This window comes from Podarcis gaigeae (genome assembly GCF_964106915.1).
Source record: "Podarcis gaigeae genome assembly, chromosome: 2".
Taxonomy (NCBI): Eukaryota; Metazoa; Chordata; class Lepidosauria; order Squamata; family Lacertidae; genus Podarcis; species Podarcis gaigeae.
Genome location: NC_139679.1, coordinates 117,045,145 through 117,068,378, shown reverse-complemented (window position 1 = coordinate 117,068,378; position 23,234 = coordinate 117,045,145). Strand labels below are relative to the sequence as shown.

General features: G+C 47.5%; 2 protein-coding genes across 4 annotated transcripts; both read left to right on the top strand.

Moving 5' to 3' along the window:
- Positions 1-1,712: 1,712 nt before the first annotated feature.
- Positions 1,713-12,610, top strand: LOC310837557 (uncharacterized protein). 2 transcript variants are annotated; one of them, XM_083724336.1, is made up of 9 exons: positions 1,713-2,102; positions 3,165-3,239; positions 4,804-4,875; positions 5,228-5,290; positions 7,101-7,277; positions 8,518-8,540; positions 8,998-9,110; positions 10,231-10,263; positions 11,007-12,610. In XM_083724336.1, exons 1-9 carry the CDS (start codon positions 2,085-2,087, stop codon positions 12,128-12,130), a joined length of 1,698 nt encoding a protein of 565 aa, XP_083580462.1. In that variant the 5' UTR covers positions 1,713-2,084; the 3' UTR covers positions 12,131-12,610. The 2 variants fall into 2 exon arrangements, with proteins under 2 accessions (XP_083580462.1, XP_083580463.1); XM_083724337.1 differs by lacking the exon at positions 1,713-2,102 and adding an exon at positions 2,109-2,800 and having other exon boundaries at positions 11,004-12,610.
- Positions 12,611-14,208: 1,598 nt separating this feature from the next.
- LOC310837464 (uncharacterized protein) lies at positions 14,209-20,062 on the top strand. 2 transcript variants are annotated; one of them, XM_083724090.1, is made up of 4 exons: positions 14,209-14,442; positions 17,171-17,932; positions 18,071-18,197; positions 19,092-20,062. In XM_083724090.1, exons 1-4 carry the CDS (start codon positions 14,332-14,334, stop codon positions 20,003-20,005), a joined length of 1,914 nt encoding a protein of 637 aa, XP_083580216.1. In that variant the 5' UTR covers positions 14,209-14,331; the 3' UTR covers positions 20,006-20,062. The 2 variants fall into 2 exon arrangements, with proteins under 2 accessions (XP_083580216.1, XP_083580217.1); XM_083724091.1 differs by lacking the exon at positions 14,209-14,442 and adding an exon at positions 14,449-14,588.
- The last annotated feature ends 3,172 nt before the right edge of the window (positions 20,063-23,234 follow it).

Here is a 23,234-nt window from a genome sequence, read left to right as displayed (position 1 = left end):
ACTCTGCTACAAGAGAGTAATTATCTTTTTCAAACCTCTTTCTCCAACAGTTAAGAGACCCTGCTTAGTGCCCTCCTAGAACTGCCATTCCAAAGTAGCTTAACGTCACTCCCTCTTATCAGGGAACTGAGGGAACCGCAAGGCTTCACCTACATATGGTTTTTTACAGGATGCAAAATATCAGTGTACTTGTGCTTGTGATCTTGCAAAACATCTCCCTGTGTGTGTGACAGAGATCTTGCAAAATACCTGCCCTTATGTGCCCATACACCGGGCCAGGCTCAGGTGGCGCTGTGATCTAAACCACTGAGCCTCTTGGGTTTGCCGATCAGAAGGTCAGCAGTTCGAATCCCTGTGATGGAGTGAGCTCCTGTTGCTTTGTCACAGCTCCTGCCAACTTAGCAGTTCAAAAGCATGCCAGTACAAGCAGATAAATAGGTACCACTGCGGCGGGAAGGTAAACGGTGTTTCTATGCACTCTGGCACACATCACGGTCCTCCATGCGCCAGTAGCGGTTTAGTCATGCTGGCCACATGACCCGGAAAGCTGTCTGCAGACAAACGCCGGCTCCCTCAGCCTGAAAGCGAGATGAGCGCCGCAGCCGCATAGCTGGATTTGGACTTAACCATCCAGGGGTCCTTTACCTTTTACCTTACACAAGGCCAGATATTTTCCAAGATCTATCTCTGTCTCTCTCTCATACAAACATGGGCAGATATTTTGGAAGATGTGTGCACACACGTTAAAACCTTCCTGTTCAAACCTAGAAGACAGTTTCTAGCAAGGTTTGGGAAAGATCTGAATGCCCACCGCATGCATTCTGAGGCTGTCCCTTTCAGGGCACCAAAAGCGAGTCCAATGTGCTAATTCCAGGAGCTGGGGCGAAGGGGAGAGAGGTTCAAGGGAGCACATTTGGGCCTCAAGCCCGAGGTTCCTACCCCTGATTTAAAATCCCTAGATGGACAGCAAGCTGTGTGTTTTAATAATGACAGTACGGGCAAAAAGTTAATTGTTCATACAGGCACAAGTCAGGGAAAACGATATACTTTCCCATGGTGGCGTGGCCAAAGGCAATATGGGCAGAGCAAGAAATGTAATTTTTACCGTTGCACAATAAGGGAGTTCAATTATCATCATCAAAAATTATTATTTATGTCGCCCACCTGATAAGGTTACCCCAGCTACTCTGGGCAGCAGCTTCCAATAAATTAAAACACTCTGTTTGTTCCAACCTGCACTGGCACCGCAGGGAGAAGGTCAGGATGATGATGCTGGTAATGATGATATAAAATGAAAATGAATAGTTGAACAGTTGGATTATTTATAGGTAGGTAGCCATGTTGGTCTGCCGCAGTTGAAACAAAATTTTAAAAAATCCTTCTAGTAGCACCTTAGAGACCAAGTAAGTTTGAGCTTTTGTGTGCATGCACACTTCTTCAGATACACTGAAACAAAAGTCACCAGGCCCTTATATATAGTGAGAGGGTGGGGAGGGGTATTACTCAGAAGGGTGGTGGGAATGGGTGATTGAATGATCGGGGTGGGAAACCTGTTGAGGACTGTTAACAACTGCAATTGGTCTTAACAGGAAAAAGCAAATGGTGAGATGGCTGAAAATAGCTCTATCATGTATAATGAGATAAGAATCCAATGTCTTTATTCAGACTTCTCTTTCCAGTCTATTTCTGAAATTATTTTGTAATAAGACAGCTACTTTGAGATCTTGTATAGAATGCCATGGGAGACTGAAGTGTTCTCCTACTGGTTTCTTTGTCTTGTGATTCCTGAGGTCAGATTTATGTCCATTTATCCTTTGGTGTAGGGTTTGGCCTGTTTCTCCAATATAGAGAGCTGAAGGGCACTGTTGGCATTTGATGGATTATTGGCCTGATCCAGCAGCTTCTTATTTCCTGAATAGAAAGGATGTCTGAGAGGGCCTCCTGTTAAAAAATCTATACAAAATAGCCGCTAGAGGGCTCTTTTCGTATTTTCTCCTTTCCTAAAATCCAGAGGCGTTTTGTGCTGCTTCTGAAATTGCCTCTCTGTGTTGTGAAATGCAACACCAAGAGGGGCTGGGCTTCCCATGAAGATGCTGCATCCGGTGAGAGAAATACAGGGAGGGAGAGGGAAGAGGGGAATTTTTTTCCAGGGGGGAAATGCACCGAAGATCAGGCAGGGAGAGCTCAGAGTCCCTTTGCCCTTGCCTTCGTCCAGGCCTTGGAGCAGATTTCAGAAGCGTTGGGGAGCATCAAGAGGCCACGATGGGAGATTTAGATTATTAGATGCTCTTGCTGATCTGGTTTTGTCGCACAAATGCCTCAGTGGATCCCCCTCCGCCTCCAATCCGTTACAGCTACGGAGCAGAGAAACACTTTGCACAAGCTCAGAGGCACTCTTGGTGTCGTTCATCAAGGCACACCTTCCAGGGCTGAGCAGGGGGAAACTTGAAAGCAGTTGCCAGGGAGCTCATCCCCTGAAAGCCTCTATCAAATTTAAGGCATTGTCCATAGAATTTGTGCCTGGGGGGTATAGGAAGCCCTGAACACATATTTTTTAGAAGCCCCTTTTATGATGAGACACGTAGAGAAACCATTGACCCCCTGCTGGTGAGGCTTGCTGACCTCCCGGTAAAGCAAAAATTCAATCTTCTCCTGTTAGGCAAAGACCACAAGACGACCCAGATTGTCGCCAGATTCTGCGCACAGATCTGTAGGCGCAGACCACCCCCTGATTCAATCTAGTTTGTTAAGAAAATTCCCAAACCCGGATCCACGGGTGACTTTGGGTCATTTCTCTAAGGTAGCCTGTTTTAAAGTTTTTATGTGTTTATATGCCTATCACATTTTAAAACTTAAAATCCATTGTTGTATATTGTTTTAAATGTTCGTTTTGCTATTGGGATTGTAGTTCCATTTGTGTTTCTCACGCTGGTCTCTGACTGTAATAAATTTCATGTCATGTCAAGGCTTTGTCTGTTTTGGGAAGGGCTGTGGATCGGTGGCAGAGAACCCGCTTTGCATGCAGAAGGTCCCAGGTTCAGTCCCTGCGATTTCATGTTCCTCTGTCACTCCCAATACCATATACTTCTGTTTCCCCTCTGCTCAGAAAATGCACTGCCATCTCTGCCCCTTCTGAATTCGCCAGCTGCTTCTCTTTGCTGCAGATCCGGGTGGTCCACCTTAGTTCACTCTGGAACTCCAACCCTGGAAGGACAATGACTGACCCAGAGGAAGCGCAGGTAGGGACCCACCAAACGCCTCCTTTTTCCTTCCCAGCAGTGGTAGCTGGCGCCCCTTGGGGCAGGTAGGGCGGAAGACCAGGAGCCCAACAGTAGGCGGCGCCAGAGAGCCAGTGACCAGCAGAGCCAACTTCATTCTAGTGGTTTGTCCCCATCTTCATCCTCTCTGCTAGAGGGCAAAACAGAGGACCAGTCTCCCTTAGTTCCTAGGAGTACATCTGAGATTTTAATTATATTTGTCAGTCGCTTTTCTCACAGAGTGACTCAAAGCAGCTCACATTAATTGTTATAAACAGTGCTTTTTTCTAAAAAAAAATGTTTAGGGGTACAGTGGTACCTTGTGTTAAGAACTTAATTCGTTCTGGAGGTCCGTTCTTAACCTGAAACTGTTCTTAACCTGAAGCACCACTTTAGCTAATGGGGCCTCCTGCTGCCGCCGCACCGCTGAAGCACGATTTCTGTTCTCATCCTGAAGCCAAGTTCTTAACCCAAGGTACTATTTCTGGGTTAGTAGTGTCTGTAACCTGAAGCGTCTGTAATCTGAAGTTTCAGTAACCCGAGGTACCACTGTACTCTCATTTTGACTCAAGAAAATCACCATTTTATAGTTTAAATCGGGGGAAATAAATACAGTAAATGAACAAAAGTACAAAGATTCACAAAATGTTTAGGGGTATGCGTACCCCTGTGTGCCCCCCTCCCCGAAAAAAGCACTGGTTATAAACAAACGAAGAGTACAGCTCTAGTCTATAATTAAAAGGCAGACTCACTGATTATGCCTCACAAGAGGGGCCACAATGCCACCTTTCAATTTATTTATTTTATTGTATTCATATCCCACCTTTTTCTCCATGGAACTCAAGGTAGCTTGCATGCTTCTCATATAATGCCCACGACGACCCTGTGAGGTAGGTTAGGCTGAGAGTGAGTGACTGGCCCACACGGGGTTTCGAACCCTGTTCTCCCAGGCTTTAGTGTGACGCTCTAACCACTACTCCCCAGGTAAAGATAAAAGGTAGATGGCACCAAGCATACTTCCCTGGGAAGAACATACCACAGGCTGGGGGTGGGGGCTCACCCATATCTGTCAACGTTTCCCTTTTTTTAAGGGAAATTCCCTTATTCTGAATAGTATTCCTCGCAAGAAAAGGGAAAAGTTGACAGCTATTGGCTCGCCACTGAAAAGGCCTGCTCTTGCCACCCTCCAGGCCTCTCAAGGAAGGGGGCACAAGGAGAAGTTCCCGAGAAGGTGATCACAAATCTTTTCAACACACATCTAGAAACGTAATGTGTGAAAGCAACATGCTTGTGTATTGCAACAGCACCAAACTTGCCTTTACACCCACCCACACCCTGTGTGCTTAATTTCTAAAAATGAAAGATTGAATTGATTTGATTTGATTTTTCCATTCTAATTTTTCCAGCAACAAATGTTGAGCTCAGAGCAGCTCATGATAATCACAAAAGCACAGCAGAACAGCAAAACATTGCAAACTCTGTACTATTTCAATCGCGGCAGTTTTAAGGTTTCAAAACGTGCCTCCTTTCACCCCTTTTGTTACAGGATCATCTGGTTTTCCTGACAGAAGAGGGAGACGTCAAAATCGAGGAAGAAGAAAGCTGCGAAGAGCTACAGGTATGCATCCGTTAGCTACCTGCTCGAGTGAGAAGGAAAGAAAGGAACTTCTTCACACAGCGCATCATTAATGTGTGGAACTCCCTGCCACATGGTGCGGTAACAGTTGCAGGCGTAAGGAGCTTTAGCAGCGGGTTCTGACAGTTTAGAGCTCTTTGTATGTTTTCATGACACAGCATATGAGGGAAAAGGGCTGTGAGGGAGGAGGAGAAACCAAGCTCCGCTAAAAGGTCTTTCACCAGCCATAAACCCTGCTGAGAAGTAAAAGCTAGAGTCTTTTCCCAGTGGACTATTTTAATCAGAGTGGTTTTAACGTTTCAAAAGGTGCCCGCTTTCACCCCTTTTGTTACAGGATCGCCTGGCAAGAGAAGGAGACATCAAAATCGAGGAGCAAAAGAGAAGCGAAGATCTGCTGGTAGGTATCTGTGAACCACCCACTAGAGTGGGAAAGAAAGAAATCATTAATGCATGGAACTCCCCGCCACATGATGGGGTGATGGTCACAGGCTTGAGTGGGTTTAAGAGCGGATAACACGAGTTCATGGGGACATAGGAAGCTGCCTTATAGTGAATCTGGCTATCTGTCATGGATGCTTTAGCTAAGATTCCTGCATTGTGGGGTTGGACTAGATGATCCTTGGGGTCCCTTCCAACTTTACAATTCTATGATTCTGTCAGTCAAACCAAATTGGTCCAGCTACAGTGACTGGCAGAATTCCCCCAAGGCTCCAAGCAAGGAGTTCTTTCCCAGCCCTTTCTGGAGGTGCTGGGATTTGAACCCGGGACCTTCTGTGTGCAGAGCAGTTGCTCTGCTACTGAGCTACAGCCCTTTTGGCGTAGGTGGGCAAGGTGGGCAGCCCCACCCACCTGTCAAAATGTCCTGTGGAAGGCCAGGCTCTGAGCCACTGGCTGGGTCCTGTTCCCCTACCCCTGTGCTAAAACATGGCTTATCAAACTGTTGTTTATTTAAGCGTGGTTTGTTTCATCATCCGAAGCATGACTAAAAACCATTGGTTATAGTTTGCCTTAGTCACGCCTGTGAACCTGCAGTTCCCTGAAAACAACACACTTCCCCCAAAGGCCACTTTCTGAAACCTCAGAGCACTTTCAACAGCCCATCAGGATGCTATCCCACCTTGAGGTTCCTGCCAGTTGTTGAACAGATAATAATAATAATAATAATAATAATAATAATAATAATAATAAATGAAATAAAAGTAAACGTAAAATTTTATTTATATCGGGTGGTGCTGTGGTCTAAACCATGGAGCCTAGGACTTGCCGATCAGAAGGTCGGCGGTTCGAATCCCCGCGACAGGGTGAGCTCCCGTTGCTCGGTCCCTGCTCCTGCCAACCTAGCAGTTCGAAAGCATGTCAAAGTACAAGTAGATAAATAGGTACCGCTCTGGCGGGAAGGTAAACGGTGTTTCTGTGCACTGCTCTGGTTCGCCAGAAGTGGCTTAGTCATGCTAGCCACATGACCCAGAAGCTGTACGCCGGCTCCCTCGGCCAATAAAGCGAGATGAGCGCCGCAACCCCAGAGTCAGCCAGGACTGGACCTAATGGTCAGGGGTCCCCTTACCTCCCCAGCCGAAGCCGGGGTCAGAGCGGCTAACAACAATAAAAGTAACACAGCATTCAAAAATCAATTCATTCTAAAATCAATTCAAAATCAAATTAATGGCAACCATTGGGCTAGAGTTCTATGTGGATTACCAAAGGAGGAGGTCAGACTGTGCCCTGGCCAAAGGCCTGGTGGAACAGCTCTGTCTTGCAGTCCCTGCAGAAATATGTCAAGTCCCGCAGGGCCCTAGTCTCTTGTGACAGAGTGTTCCACCAGATCGGAGCCACAGCCAAAAAAGCCCTGGCTCTGGTTGAGGCCAGCCTAACCTCTCTGTGACCTCCAAGATGTTTTTGTTTGAAGACCGTAAAGTCCTCCTTGGGACATACCAGGAGAGGTCCCATAGGTACGAGGGTCCTTCCACTGGCTCCAGCAGAAGCAGAGGCAGCTGCCTTGTAGTTCACTGGTCCACCCAGCTCAGTATTGTCTACACGCACTGGCAGCAGCTCTGGTTGGCCACTTTGAGAACAGAATGCTGGACTAGATGGGTCTTTGGCCTGATCCAGCATGCCTGGTCAACGCTCATAGGCCTAGGGATTCTCTGATCTGTGGGATCTCCTCCTAAGCTCACTGTCCCCCTTTCTACCATCTTCTCTTCTGGCAGAGAGAGATTGAAGCAGAGAGGATGAAGATTGTCAAAGAGTGGAAGGAGATGCACCAGGTTCTTGATGAACAGCAGCAGGTCCTGCTGAGCTGGCTAAAGAACGAGGTTCTCCGGGTCTCCAGGGAGACTTCCCTCCACAGTGAACCAGGAAGGGAAAAGGCACAGCAGCCGTTGCCGGTAGGAAGAGTGTTGCAAAAATAAGGTTGTAGTGAAAATAATGTTGAATTGCCCAACAATGCTCCTGCTGTTGATTAACATTATACCTGAGGCCCAGTACAGTGGTACCTCAGGTTAAGAACTTAATTCATTCCTGAGGTCCGTTCTTAACATGAAACTGTTCTTAACCTGAAGCACCACTTTAGCTAATGGGGCCCCTGTTGCCGCCGCACTACTGCCACGCAATTTCTGTTCTCATCCTGAAGCAATGTTCTTAACCCAAGGTAATATTTCTGGGTTAGCGGAGTCTGTAACCTGAAGCGTATGTAACCTGAAGTGTATGTAACTTGAGGTACCATTGTATACCTGAAGGAGTGTCTCCACCCCCATCGTTCAGCCCAGATGCTGAGGTCGAGCACCAAGGGCCTTCTGGCAATTCCCTCACTGTGAGAAGTGAGGTTACAGGGAACCAGGCAGAGGGCCTTCTCAGTGGTGGCGCCTGCCCAGTGGAACACTCTCCAATCAGATGTCAAGGAAATAAACAACTATCTGACTTTTAGAAGACATCTGAAGGCAGCACTGTTTAGGGAAGCTTTTAATGTTTGATGTTTTATCACGTTTTTAATATTCTGTTGGGAGCCGCCCGGAGTGACTAGGGAAACCCAGCCAGATGGGTGTTGTTGTTGATGCTGCTGTTGTTGTTGTTATGATTTTTAATTGATTATAGCAGAGTGAAGAAGTGGGTTCAGATCCTGACCTCCCCTAATGGGCCATTTCTGACAGGAGGACATAGTTCACATGACACCAGGTGAAAAATTTTCTTTTGCCCATACCAGCCAGGCAGCGTAGGGTGTTCAAAGTCAGCTGTGCAATTATCTGTCCCAGACCTGGTGTCATGTAAGCAAAACAGCCTCGGAGGCAAAATTAGGACCCCTCTGACTGATGGTTGAATCTGCCATGAACATGCTGGCTGTAATATGCAGTGTTTTCTTCCTTTTTGTTTCTGATCAAGCTTTAGGCTGCATGCACACAATATCTTTAAAACACATTTAAAGCACATTTCTCCTCTCAGTGAATTCTGGGCAGTGCAGTTAGCCCCTCAGAGGGATACAATTGCCAGGTACACTTAACAAACTACAGTACCTGTCATTCTTTGAGAGAAAGAATTGGCTTCAAATGGCTCTGCCTGTCATGCACAGCAGAACCAGAATCTTCTCTGGCAGCTCCATAAACTGTTCTTTTCATCTTTTCTTTATTGCAGGGTTTACACAGTACCGGCGGCAGGTGAGCTCTGAATTCAATTTTACTAGCTCCTCCTATTGGGCAGCAATCTTCTCTGAACTATGAAGTGCTGGGATCAGTAGGTGGGGGAGGAATTTGAGGGAGAGCCCACACTCAGCTTTTTTGAGGTTCTTATACTGGGGGCAGCCAACATGATTTCCTTCAGATGCTGTGGCACTCCAGCTCCCACCACCCCGACCATTGGCTGTTCTGATTGTGGGCTCATGGGAGTTGGAGTACAATGGCATCTTTCTGACTACCACCTGCACTATAAATTGAAAGCTGTATCATCACACTTTAAGCAGTAATGGCTCCCCCTTCCCAAAGAATCCTGGGAATTCTAGAAGCTTCAATCTTTGTCAGTGTGAATCGTTTGGCCTGGATCCAACAGGACAGTTCATTAATGTTTAGCCTTCTCTTCCTTCAACAGCAACATCTATTCTTTCTTTCTTTTTCACAGAGATGATACATTCTTCCCGAAACCACAGCAGGGTTTGGGGGAGCTGGAGCAGAAGCTGAGCGATTTCTCCCACAAAAGGGCTGCATTTCTGGAAACTCTTTTGGCGTTCAAAGGTGAAGAAGGGTTTTGATTTGGTTGCACCCTGGCATGTGTTCCCCCACCCCCACAGTAAAGTTGAGCTCAAAGCAGCTCATGAAAATAAGGTTTTTCAAACCTAGCAAATGACAATTTTCATCCATGTAATAGCATCTTTTAAAAAATGACATGTAAGTAAAGTGAAAAGAAACAGTTCACAGTTGTATGCAAAGAAGACCCATTGGAATTGCAAAGGGCTAAGGCCCCTTCCGCACCATATATTTAAAGCTGTATCATACCACTTGAAGTAAGCATGGCTTTTCCCAAAGATGATGATGATGACGATGATGATGATGATGATGATGACGATGATGATGATGATGATAATAATAATAATAATAATTTATTATTTATACCCCGCCCATCTGGCTGAGTTTCCCCAGCCACTCTGGGCGGCTACCAATCAAGTGTTATAAACAATACAGCATTAAATATTAAAAACTTCTCTAAACAGGGCTGCCTTCAAATGTCTTTTAAAGAGAAGATAGCTGCTTATTTCCTTCACATCTGAAGGGAGGGCATTCCACAGGGCGGGCACCACTACCGAGAAGGCCCTCTGTCTGGTTCCCTGTAATGTCACTTCTCGTAATGAGGGAACCGCCAGAAGGCCCTTGGCGCTAGATCTCAGATCCTTGGGAAGTGTAGTTTGCTAAGGGTTCTGAGAGTTGTTGGGGCACCCCTGTTTACCTCCCAGAGTTACAACTCCCAGAGTTCTCTGGGAAGAGAAGATTGATTGTTCAATCACACCCTGAGAACTGTTGTCTGCTGTTTGTCTGTCACCATGCCACAGATGGCGAAGGGTGTGGAGAGGTTCTTCTCCTTTATGTCATTCAGAGCAGTTATCCTCGACTGCTTTCAATACTGTTTGTGCCTGAAAAGGTTTTAAGACAGACCTACTGACCTGTTTCCAATCTGAGCGTGTTCCCTAATTTCCTGTTAAAATCTTGTGACTGTTTATACAGCACATGATCCGGTTTAAATTTTTTGTCAAGCTTTTGTTGCCCCCCCAAAACCCCACCAGCATGTCTGAAGTGGTGCTGAGAGAGAAAGAAACTTCAAAATGGTGCAAGCTGTTAATTGTCTAATTTCCTTCCCTAGAAAATCTGCATCTGGAGTTGAAGAAGAATGGAGGTACATGCCCACTTTAACATACATAATTTTTTATATATGGATACTAGATGCCCTCAGTTATATTTTACTGCCTGAAGGGAAGGATTATAGTATATAAGCACATTTATAGTTCAACATCTAAAATCTTGCAAAGTTTCATGAAGATAGGAACACAGGAAATTGCCTTATACTGAATCCAAACGTTAGTCCATCTAACTCAGTATTTTCGACACTGATTGGCAATGGCTCTCCCGGGTTTCAGACAATGAGTCTTGAAGTATAGGTGGGTTCCCATGAGGCAAGACACAGTGATCATAGCAAGAAACTTTATTGAACTACATTATCAGATAACAGGGGCAAAGCAACTGCTTATATACCTTTGTGAAAGCCTGAGCCACTCCCACTCCCAACATGATTGGCTGTCTAAACTTCCAAGCTGCAAATCATGAAACAGAGTATAAGGGCCTATGGCAGAGGCCCAAATCCAGAATTGTTCCGTGATTGCATATCATGTATCAAATCAGAACACAGGAGCTCAGAATCCTTAGTCCAGACTCAAGCTCAGGCAAACACAGACCACTGAATACATAACAAGTTTCTCTCAGCCCGACTTGGGATGCCCTTGGGGACTGAAATTGGGACCTCGTGCATTCAAAGTAGTTGGTCTGCTTCTTAGCTACTGCCTTTTGCCATAATGATTTCAATCACACAATCAATCAGATTTTGCTGCATAACAGTATCCAACTTGCTTTTCTCTCTAGCAGGAGAAGGGCAGGTGAGCAAAATGGAGGATGAGAAACTTCCTGAATCGGAAGCAGCTTCTGAGGGTGAACATGGCTCAGAAAGAGAGCAGAGGAAGTGTCTGGACAAAGGGGAGGTGGGGAAATCTGTTCCCTGCGAAGAAAACAACTGTGACCTTGATGGGCACAAAATTCAGCCAAGGACGCAACAGGTCAAGAAGCAGAAGATGTGTGGCGTGTGCAGGAAGAGCTTCAGCCAGAGGTCAAACCTTCTCACACACCAGAGAACCCACACGGGCGAGAAGCTGTACAAGTGCGCAGATTGCGGGAAGACCTTCCGCTTCCGCTCCAACCTCATTACGCACGAGAGGATCCACACAGGGGAGAAGCCCTTCAAATGCCCGCTTTGCGGGAAGGGCTTCAGCAACCAGTCGGGCCTCTTCAGCCACAAAGGGACTCATCAGGAAGAGAAGCCGTACAAGTGTGCCGAGTGCGGCAAGGGTTTCAGCAGGAGACCGGGCCTCATTGTCCACGAGAGAACCCACACAGGGGACAAGCCGTACAAGTGCCCCGACTGCGGGAGAAACTTCAGCCAGATTTCGGGCCTGATCGCGCACGAGCGGAGCCACACGAAGGAGAAGCCGTTCAGATGCGTGGTTTGCGACGAGTGCTTCAGCCATGCCTCTCACCTTGCTCTGCACGAGATGACCCACATGGAGCAGAAGGCGTTTGAGTGCCTGGACTGCGGGGAAAGCTTTGGCCGGAAGCTGGACCTCACTGTGCACCGCCGGAACCACACGGGGGAGACATCGTACGAATGCGCGTACTGCAGGAAGCGCTTCAGCCAGCGGCCAAGCCTGCGTGCCCACGAAAGGACCCACTTGAAGAAGCTCTACCCATGCGTTGAATGCGGGAAGAGCTTCCGGAGCAGCTCCAACCTCAAGTCCCACAAAAGGACCCACATCGGAGACAAGCCCTACAAGTGCTCAGCGTGTGGGAAAAGCTTCAAGTGGAGCTCCAACCTCATTGCCCACGAAAGGGCCCACACAGGAGCAAAGCCTTACAGGTGTTCAGACTGCGGGAAAAGCTTCAAAGGGAGCTCAGATCTTAGCAGACATCAGAGAATCCACACAGGAGAGAACTTGTGAGCAGCCCAATTATTAGGAAAATGTCTTTTAAATAATTAGTGGTTTTGCATAGCACTCTTTGTTCCCTGTTTGAGGGGGTTGTTGTTGTTGTTGTTGCTGCTGCTGCTGCTGCTGACAAGCATATGTGAGTGTTGGTGTATGTCATTATGGGATGCCATCATTATAAAATGGTGCTGTAGCTCTAGGTTCGAGCAAGAGGGCTGAAACTAAAAGTTTGGCTGATTATTTAAAATGGATTATGTGCTGACATTGACAATGTTGTCTTCAGAATTTTACATAGCAGGAGATAAGTATACGAATACAAACCAAGGTCAGATTAAGTTTTGTTCCCACCCAGGGGACACAGTTTACACAAAGGGGAAAGTCGTTCCAAATTCCAAGTGGCATGCTAAATGCATTTGTTACATACAGAGAGAAGCGATTTAATTTATGCAATCTTGAAACATTGGAATAAAGGCATTTTTTCACAATTGTGCAGCATGAATGGATTGTTTCCTTTATTTGACAGCGTTTAATACGAAGAAGAGTTTGGATTTGGTATCCCGCTTTATCACTACCCGAAGGAGTCTCAAAGCGGCTACCATTCTCCTTTCCCTTCCTCCCCCACAACAAACACTCTGTGAGGTGAGTGGGGCTGAGAGACTTCAGAGAAGTGTGACTGGCCCAAGGTCACCCAGCAGCTGCATGTGGAGGAGCGGAGACGCGAACCCGGTTCCCCAGATTACAAGACTACAGTGGTGCCTCGCAAGACGAAAAGAATCCGTTCCGCGAGTCTCTTCTTCTTGCGGTTTTTTCGTCTTGCGAAGCAAGCCCATTAGCGGATTAGCGCTATTAGCGGCTTAGCGGATCAGCTGATAAGGGGCTTAGCGGATCAGCTGATTAGCAGCTTAGCGAATCAGCTGATAAGCGGCTTAGCGGATCAGCTGATTGGCGGCTTAGCGGATCAGCTGATAGGTGGCTTAGCGGCTTAGAAAAAGGGGGGGAGGAAAAAACCCCGCAGGAACTCGCAAGACATTTTCGTCTTGCGAAGCAAGCCCATAGGAAATTCGTTTATCGAAGTACCTCCAAAACGGAAAACCCTTTCATCTAGCGGGTTTTCCGTCTTGCGAGGCATTCGTCTTGCGGGGCACCACTGTACTGCTCTTAACCACTATACCACACTGGCTAACGAAGTTACCAGGCAGCTCCTACTCTATGGGCCCAGGCCGCCCCACCCCCCATATTGAGGGGGCCTGGTGCAACGTCAACACATGAAGCTGCATTGGCCTGCAGAACATCTCCTGATGCTTCAGGGCCTTGCAGAAGGGTGGACTGGGTGAAATGTGTGTGACATTATGTATTGTGTGCCACCCCCTTTCCCCCAACCTTGGGGGCAACCCAGAGCCACTGGAAGTTAGCAACCACAATTTGAACCCTGCAGGCTTGAGGGTCGATGCTCCTTTGGTAGGCAGGTCTTGTTAAACTGTTTCCCTGCGTTCTAAGGCAGCTCCAGGCAGGCTCTGCAAAAGAGGTTGAGCAGGAAGTTGACAGCTGGGAGGCCGGGTTCTATCCTAGCAAGGGCAGGGAAGGAGTTGAGTGTCAGGCATTTATTTACATGCCCTGGAGTTGGCGAAATGGCGGGCGGGAGTCTAATAAAATTCTTATATCACTCGTAAGAATTAAGCTGCAGCGCTGCATTTGTGCAGGCTTGAACCCTTGAGTGCAGAAACATTCCAAGCAAACACATACACAGAGATATCCAGGTTTCTAGTCCATAAGGCTGAGAGGGTTGGCTTGAAAGTAGGTTAATGAAATCTCCAGAGCCAGCTGACCTGAGCTCTGATCTTAAATTTTCAGTCACTCAGATCACATGTAAAGAGCAGCAATAAGATGGTGTGTGATGTGTATTCAAAACCTGTGCATGCTTACTCAGAAGTAAGCCCCAACCGTTAAGTTTGATACAACCCATTCCCACGTGATTTTTCCCTATCAGACTTATGGCTGCATGAATTGTTAACTATTTGCCTGGTCTGTCACAATTCAAGCAAGCAGCTTCTACTCTTTCTTCTTCTTTTTAAAAGGTGGCAGCCAAGGTTGCCAACTGATAGAAAGGAAAGCATCTGGTCCCTGCTCTGGTGCCTTGAACCACAACATCTGCTCCTGAAAGCAGCCTCTGTAGCACGGCGCGTGAAGGGTTACGCTGATAGAGATCCGCAGGCCTGATGCCTAGATCGGCCAGGCCATTTGAGAAGCTGATGAAGCCACTTCCTGTCCCCACCTTGCCCTTTCCTTGGGGGAAACTGGGGATTGCTGCTCTCAGCTTGCAGGGAGAGGTGAGCTAAAGGGGAATTTAGGAGGGAGGGGCCATTTGCAGAAAAGTTGGGAGAAACTGATAGAAAACCCCAGGAGACCAAGGGCGTCAGTGGCTGCAAAAAGGACATAGGAAGCGCCTTTGTACCGAGTTAGACCAACAAGTCTGGTAACTGCTTCAGGATTTGGGGAGAGGGGGGTAGGTAGGAAAATCTCTCCTGGATTGGGGAGGGGAATGCAAAAGTATGGAAGAGGAAGTGTTGGATCCTGTAGTCAAAATCAGCCTTCTCATTTCTGAGATAAGTTTCAATATACTGTTGCATACTGTTGTTTAATGCATAGAGCACTCTTCATGCTTTTTAAGCCGCTTCATGGCATGCGGAGGGGAATTCAACAGGTGCAACCTTCTTAATTGCCTCTCTAAGCGTGGGAAGCTCTGCCTGTTGAATTTCTTCCTGTCTGGAAATGTTGACTACATGGGGCGCTTTTCTGTTGCTGTTGTTGTTTTTCAGTTGGCAAACTCCTTGGCAGATCACAGCCGACTGCCGTTCAGACAAGGGCATCTTTGAGTAAATGCAGAGTGGCAGAAGAGACTTGTGGCAACCTCTGAAAGCTAACAACAATGTACCCACGGGCAAAATGCAAAAAGTACTGCCTGTGACAATTGAAAAGTTTTAAGTATATGCAATTAAAGATGAAATGACACACTTAAATCTTCACAACAACTGTAATTGTTGATAATGCAGTTGTCGTAAGTATTGTTATTACCGTATTTTTCGCCCTATAGGATGCACTTTTTTCCCCTCCCAAAATGAAGGGGAAATCTGTGTGCGTCCTATGGGGCGAATGCAGGCTTTTGCTGAAGCTTGGAGAGCGAGAGGGGTCGGTGCGCACCGACCCCTCTCGCTCTCCAGGCTTCAGGAAGCTATCAGCAAGCCTAGGGAGCCCGCGGGAGTTCCCGCAGGGCTCCCTAGGCTGCGGATAGCAGCCTGCTGCACGGAGCGTGGGGCGCACTGAAAGCAGAGCACCCAGTGCTTCGGGCAAACATCCACAGCCTAGGGAGCCCTGCCGGAGTTCCAGCAGGGCTCCCTAGGCTGCGGATAGCAGCCTGCTTCCCGGAGCACGGGGCGCGATGAAGTAGGGTGCCCCACACTTCGGGCATACATCGGGCAGCCCCACAAGCTCGGGGGACAGTGGGGAGGCGCAGCGCTGCCCTCCCGCTGTTCCCCGACCTGGTTTGGAGGCTGCCGCTGGGGAGAAGTGCGCTTCTCCCCAGTGCCAGCCCCACAAGCTCGGGGGACAGCGGGGAGGCGCAGCGCTGCCATCCCGCTGTTCCCCGACCTGGTTTGGATTCCCTGACCTGGTTTTTTTGGGGGGGGGAAATAAAGGGGGGGGAATCCTTTATTTCCCCCCCAAAAAACTAGGTATGTCCTATGGGCCAGTGCATCCTATGGGACGAAAAATACAGTAACTTTGGAAGTGGGACAGAAAACCACTGGGTTGTTGCTAGTTAAGTCTACAAGTTCACTATATATTTAAAGCCCTATCGTCCCAGTTTAAACTGTCATGGCTTCCACCAAAGAATCCTGGGAATTGTAGTATAACTGCAAAGTGTTATACATAGGGCTGCCTCTGAAGATGGTTTGAAAACTTCAGTTGGTGCAGAATGGAGCGGCCAGGTTGCTCACCAGAATCAGTTAGTTTCTGGGCCCAATTCAAAGGGCTAGTTTTGACCTATAAAGCCTTAAATGGCTCAGGACCGCAACACCTCTAGGACTGCCTCTGACCTACCTGGATCCTGAGATCTTCCCATATGGACCTACTTGGACCCTGACGCCTTCATTATACACTTTTAGGTGCCAGGCCAAAACATTTCTTTTTAACCAGGCCTTTGGTTGGCCTGATCAACATTCTATACCCTTTTAAAATGTGACTTTTTTGGTGGGGGGGTATTATTGGGTTATTTTTATTTTTATTTTATATACTGTGATCTTTTTTGTGACCTGCCTTGAGACCTCCGGGTATAGGGTAGTATATAAATTCAACAAATAAATAATAGTTTCTTAAGAGTGCTGAGAGTGGTTAGGAAAGTCCCCTTTCCAGAGTGCTTTAACAATCAACCCATCATCCCAGGGAGCTCTGTAAATTGAAGTTCTGTGAACGGAATAGGGGCCTCCTAACATCTCAGCACTATGAAAGAACTGCATTTCCCAAGATTCTTTGCAGGAAGCCATGGCTATTTAAAGTGACATGATACTGCTTTAAATGTATAGTATAGATGTGGACTTAAGTTATATTCGGAGTAAATGTAAAAGGACCCCTGACCATTAGGTCCAGTCGCGGACAATTGGCCGAGGGAGCCGGCGTACAGCTTCCGGGTCATGTGACCAGCAGGACTAAGTCGCTTCTGGCGAACCAGAGCAGTGCACGGAAACGCCGTTTATCTTCCTGCCAGAGCGATACCTATTTATCTACTTATACTTTGACGTGCTTTCGAACTGCTAGGTTGGCAGGAGCAGAGACTGAGCAACGGGAGCTCACCCCATCGCGGGGATTCGAACTGCCGACCTTCTGATCAGCAAGTCCTAGACTCTGTGGTTTAACCCACAGCGCCACCCGCGTCCCTTACTATATTCGGAGTAGGCCCTTTGAAATGAATAAACCTATGTTTGTCCTTTTGGGTAATGTCAGCGGGTCTACTCTTGAGTAGCACTAACACCACTGACAGACTTGCACACTTTTTGTGTCCAGATCCTTGGTCTAATCTGTCGGTGCTTTACCTCGCTGAAGGAAATGGCCGAAGGGGAGAGGATAGCCAATCTGAAAACAGAGGAACAGGATCCGGCAGGCCCCAGGTTATGGGATGGCATGGAGGAAGGCACAAGCAAAGGCCCAACAGTTAAAAATTTGGTCAGCGGAGCCAAGTTGGTTTTGACGGAGGAAGCGTCGCAGCGGGTTAAGCAGGAACCGAGCGAGGGTGTGCTCCAGCAATGCTGGGAAGGCCAATGGCAGGCCTTCCTGAAGGCTGTGCGTTCCCCTTGCTTGGGAGGGATCAAACTGCAGGTGCCCCGGCCTGCACCAAGGGAAGACATCAATGAATGTCAGGTCACTTCTGAGGGAGTGGCCAAAGCTGGCCAGTGGCCCCGAGGAGAAAGCGGCGATGAGATCCTGGACTCCTCTGGAGAACAAGTCAAAGTAGAGGTTCTGGACAAGGACCCCATTGACCTGGAGGTACGACGCCGGCATTTCAGGCAGTTCCGCTATGAGAAAGCCAAGGGCCCCCGAGAAGTCTTGAGCCGACTCCGGGAGCTTTGTCGCCGGTGGCTGAAGCCGGAGAGACACACCAAGGAGCAGATCCTGGAGCTGGTGGTTCTGGAGCAGTTCCTGGCCAGCCTGCCCCAGGGAATACAGGGCCAAGTCAGGGAGCAGGACCCAGAGACCTGCACCCAGGCGGTGGCCCTCGTGGAGGATTTCCTGACGAGGCAGGAAGATGCCAGGAGTTGGGATCAGCAGGTAAGGTCTGTACACTGCCAACAGCATGTTGAGAGCACCATGTTGGCTACCCCGGCTTAGATGTTTTATGTACAATCTAGCGGTAGACGCGTTTTGTTAAATAAAAGTGGATCAATGGGACTCCCGTGGCTGTTTCAGGTGCTGAGGCCTTCGGGAGAAACGGCTGCGAATTCCTATGGGGCAAGCCGGGTTCCTCCCAACTTTTGGAAAGGGCAACTCTGCAGAGCGGCTCATCAGGTAGAGGACAAAACTGCAGGCTTGACAGGTAAGGAATCGCTGTGCATGGAATATGCTTGATGCTTTTCAACCCCTGGGGAATTTCCCCCTTCAGGAATTTCCTCGTCTCCCTTGTTTCTTAAGCCCAGCTCTTGCTGAGGTGGTCTGCCTGCATCAGTTCAGACCATGTGCCCGACAAAATAAAAAAAGAGGAAACGGCTTCCTTTTTAAAAATTTGTTTTTATTTAATTACAATATTTCTTTATTTATTAGATTCCATTTCTGAATCTGTTCCCCCAAAAATATTTACGCAATGTTACAGTAAAAGTATTAACCTAAAACAATTCCATACATAAAAGCAATATTTAAGACTATTGGGGTGGGGAGAGGGGAATACCCCAAAACTTAAACGTAACATACCTCATAATTTAATTACTACTTCTATTGTGTTCATAAGTCACTTTAAGTCATTTTTATGAATAAAACAATTAGTAAATATTCATAATAATAATAATAACAACAATAAATTATATATTCACAATAGCTTTTAATAGTTTTATTGTATGATCCAGCAGTATACAACTATTTTTTTATAAATAAAAAATAAACAGGGAGTTATATTACATGTCTAATTAGAGACATAATGGGTATCAATGCTGTCCAGTAAGCAACAGTGTAATATATTAAGACAATACCTACTTATGTTCTAAACATTATTCTTTGAAAACATTATATTTAGAACATTCCTTTCTGGTAATGTCTTAATTTTTTTTTACTGTGATCAATGATTTCCCCCCATCTTGTCACAAAACTATCACGCCTCTGTTCCCTTTCCTGCCCCACACCCTTTACTCTAATCTAATGAGTCAGTTTAGCTATTGTAGCTGTGTAAAAATGGACACAATATGAGAATTGCTCATTTGACCATTGTTTACTGCTGCAGGTGACAGGCAGGTGCATGAGAAGGAGGGGGTTGGCCTTGAAAAGGAACGTTCTGAGCAAGTGGAACCAAACGATGCAACCTTGAGAAGAGAAAAAGGTTTCAAGATGTACAGGAAGGGAATAACATTTGGGAGTCAGCAGCAAGCGGAAAGAGAACCAAAGAGAATTGTTTCCTGTCTGGAGGATAACGAGGATGGGGAAGAAAACAGGGACCAGCCTCATGACAGGCAAACAACCTGTGTGGATCCCAAGAGAAGCTTCAGGCCCACTCTTAACCATCAGAGAATCCCCACTGGAGAGAAACCCTATAAATGCTCTTTCTGTGGGAATAGCTTCACTCGGACGTGGGACCTCCTGGTACACACGAGGATCCACACCGGAGAGGCCCCATATAAGTGCTCCTACTGTGGGAAAAGCTTCAGCCGCGGTTCACTCTTCAGGGAACACGTGAGAACCCACACGGGTGAGAGGCCCTACAAGTGTTCGCACTGCGGGAAGAGCTTCAACCGGAAACGCTACCTTATCACTCATGAGAGAATCCACACGGGGGAGAACCCGCCTCTGTGCCTTCATTGTGGGAAAAGCTTCTCTCAGAGGGCCAGCCTCATTGCCCACGAGCGGAGCCACACGGGGGAAATCCCGTACAAATGCAGTCACTGCGACAAAAGTTTCTCCCAGAGGTCCAAGCTCGTCATACATGAGAGAACCCACACGGGAGAGACTCCCTTCAAGTGCCCTGAGTGTGGGAAAAGCTTCAGCCAAAAGGGGAACCTTAGGACACACATGAGAATCCACACCGGAGAGAAGCCTTTCAAATGCCTGCTTTGCATGAAAAGCTTCTCTCAGAGGGCCAAACTCCTTGTACACGAAAAAATGCATTCCGAAGCATTTGGTACAACGGAGGGGACTACGTAGGTTTTGTAGGAGAATTGAGGTTAAGACAAATTTGTGAGAGGATAAACTGCATGACTCTGAACGGCAGTGGTTGGGGAATGATTTCGGGGAGCTTGCTTTGTCCTGCTTTGGGGCTTCTCATTGGGGCATCTGCTTGGCCATTGTGAGGAACAAGATTCTCACGAAGATGGGCCTTTGCTCTGATCCTGCAGGATTCTTCTTGAGTCTTTTTTGAGCTGGGAAACAAGAAACTTCCCACATGTAAATCTCACCTCCTCCTCCTGGGTGGCAATAGGTAGAAGTGTTCGCTGGGTGTTTTCTGAAGTACAGATCCCATCGTCCCTGGCCACTGACTGTGCTGGGTGTTGCTGATGGGAGTTGGCATCCCAACAACACATTGAAGCTCCTCGCCCAATCTCCTTGATCCCCAGCTCCATATCTGTTGAACCAAACTGGACTTGTTGGGAGTATATTGTTCTCCAGGCTTGGTTTGGTCAGAATCGAATGCACACTTCCAGAGTTGACACTGGCTGCCCCAAAGCATCCTGGGAACTGTCATTTTAGGACATTGCCAGTTTCTATGAACCCCCTCACAGAACTACCATGCCCATAGTTTTCTGCCAAGAGGGACTGAGTGTTTAAACTACTCAGGGGATTGTAGGTCTGCGAACGGGAGGGAATACCCACACTACACAATATGACATTTTGCGGCAGGCGCCACATATTCACTCATTTTTTGCTTCCAGACTGGCTTGTTTCTGGATTCAGAGCAGGGCTGAGAGCGACACATGTCTAGTTTGGCCACTTATGGGTATAGTAGTGTGGTATGGCTTGTGGGTGTGAGGGGCTGGTAGTCCTCCATATGATATTTGGACTTCCAGGGCTGGCTTGCCCGGGGTATTCTGCCACTGAGGCAAAACAGCGGTGCTGCTGCACCCTCAACGAGTCCTGCCCCACACACCTGCTGAGGGGGACTCCCTGTGTCCCCCACAGATGACACTGCCAACTCCAGTGCTGCCATTCCCCCCCCCCCCCCCGCTACAAGACAAAGGGAAGAAAATGGAGACTGAAAAGGCAGTGGCGGAGGGAGCACAATGGAGTACGCCACAACAGTGGCAGATCAGGAGAATGGTTCACTCCTCGTGGGCCTGGATCTGCTGCCTCACCCCTGAGCCTCCTATCCTGAGTCAACTGCCGCCCTGAGACTCATGGATGGGGCAGCCCTCCCATCTGCCCCTAGGCAGCATAACCTGCAGTTAGGCATTATGGAAACTAGGAGCCACAGCTGGAGGGCTGCAGATTCCCCGTCCCTGGCATAAAGATACTTCCGTATAACAGGCATAACAAACACTGCTTTTCCCCCAGTCCAGACACCTCAAACTAATAGCTTCTATTTCCATTAACCTGACCACTGGTATAGTGTTAAGTCATCTCCCATCCTCCTTGATCATTGGCCGTGGTGGCTGCAGGGGCTGATGTGAGTTGGAGTCCCAGCACCATCTGGGGGGCCAAAAGGTTCCGCAGACCCTGATCTAAAGTGATTTGGGCTCTGGAAATGTCAAAGTAAAGCTTCTGCTTCTTAGCGTTCTGCCTCGGTTCTTCATCCATGAGATCCAAGGAAGCTGAACACAGAAAGATTTGGGGCATGTAAACGAAAGTACTTGGTCACACACCATTGCCAAGGGCCGTGTTACCTCATAAATTGGCACTCGGGTGGTGCACAGCGAAGAGTTTAAAGCAAAGTTGTCCAACGAATCACATTCATCAAATAAATGTGCATAGAAGAAAAAGAAGTGTTCTAAAGAAAGGAAAGACAATCTTTGTTCTGAGATTATTCATATATATGAGGCATTTCAGGAATGCCTCTCGAAAGATGGCGCTTGCTGTCTTCAATTTTTATATGCATGCATTGAGCATAATAAAAGCATTTATCTAAACTGGCCTTACTATTAGCTCAGCATTTCTTTTAAGCTTCCAGTCCTATAGACTTTTCTCCCCATTGCTGGCTTCTATTTCTTAGGGAAAACCCAACGACCACCATCCAATGTTGTAATGTTGTCAGGTGATTGACACCTGCCAAAAGTCCTTTGCACAGCTCTTCCCAACATCCAGTTGGGTTCTGGGCAGAGCTGGGCAACGGAGCTTTGCAAAACCCCTTTAGGTCATTCCCAGCTACCCACCCTTTTGCCTGTTCCATGGTAGACATCCGCTGTAGGACAGCTGGGTGCAGCTCCAAAGACCCGGCAGGCTAAACAAGGAAACCTGGGCGGCTGGATTAGACCTGATGTCCAGATGTTCCCCAACCCGTGGTTGCTGGATGCGTCCAAAATAATGCTCCAAACACAGAGTAGTGGAGGGGGAAATGCTGTATTTTTATTATGAAAACAAACCCCTTACCAATAGGATCAATGGCAATTTTTAAAGCTCCCTGCCGGAGGTTACGTTTCCCAGTACGTTTCCGAGCACAATTCAAAGTGTTGGTGCTGACCTTTAAAGCCTTAAATGGCCTCGGTCCTGTATACCTGAAGGAGTGTCTCCACCCCCATCATTCAGCCCGGACACTGAGGTCCAGCACCGAGGGCCTTTTGGTGGTTCCCTCATTGCAAGAAGTGAGGTTACAGGGAACTAGGCAGGGGGCCTTCTAGGTAATGGCGCCCGCCCTGTGGAACGCCCTCCCACCAGATGTGAAGGAAATAAGCAGCTATCTTATCTTTAAAAGACATCTGAAGGCAGCCCTGTTTAGGGAAGTTTTTAATATTTAATGCTGTATTCTTTTAACACTCGATTGGAGGCCACCCAGAGTGGCTGGGGAAACTCAGCCAGATGGGTGGGGTATAAATAAATTAATAATAATAATAATAATAATAATAATAATAATAATAATAATAATTTTGTGATTTGTGGCATCAATGAAGCACTGGTCAGATCTACCTTGGGGCTGTGAGCTGCCCACAGAGGGATAAAATGTATAAAGCCCTCTGGAGCACACCTTGCCATGGTTTTTCTTCCAAGAGCAAAGATGCAGGTAACTGGAAACTCGCAAGCAAGGCTTCCAGGTGGAAACTCTCCCTTGTCTGGCTGCAACTGGGCAAAGGTGGCTTCCTAGGCCTCTCCACCTGCTGCTCTGAACACTCATTCAACACACCCCTGACCCACCTTGCTCCACACCCTCCTTGAGTGTTTATGCCTGGCTGGGATGTGTCCTCGAACTCGGACGATGTCGCTTGCTACCCTGGAAGGAGGCTAGAGT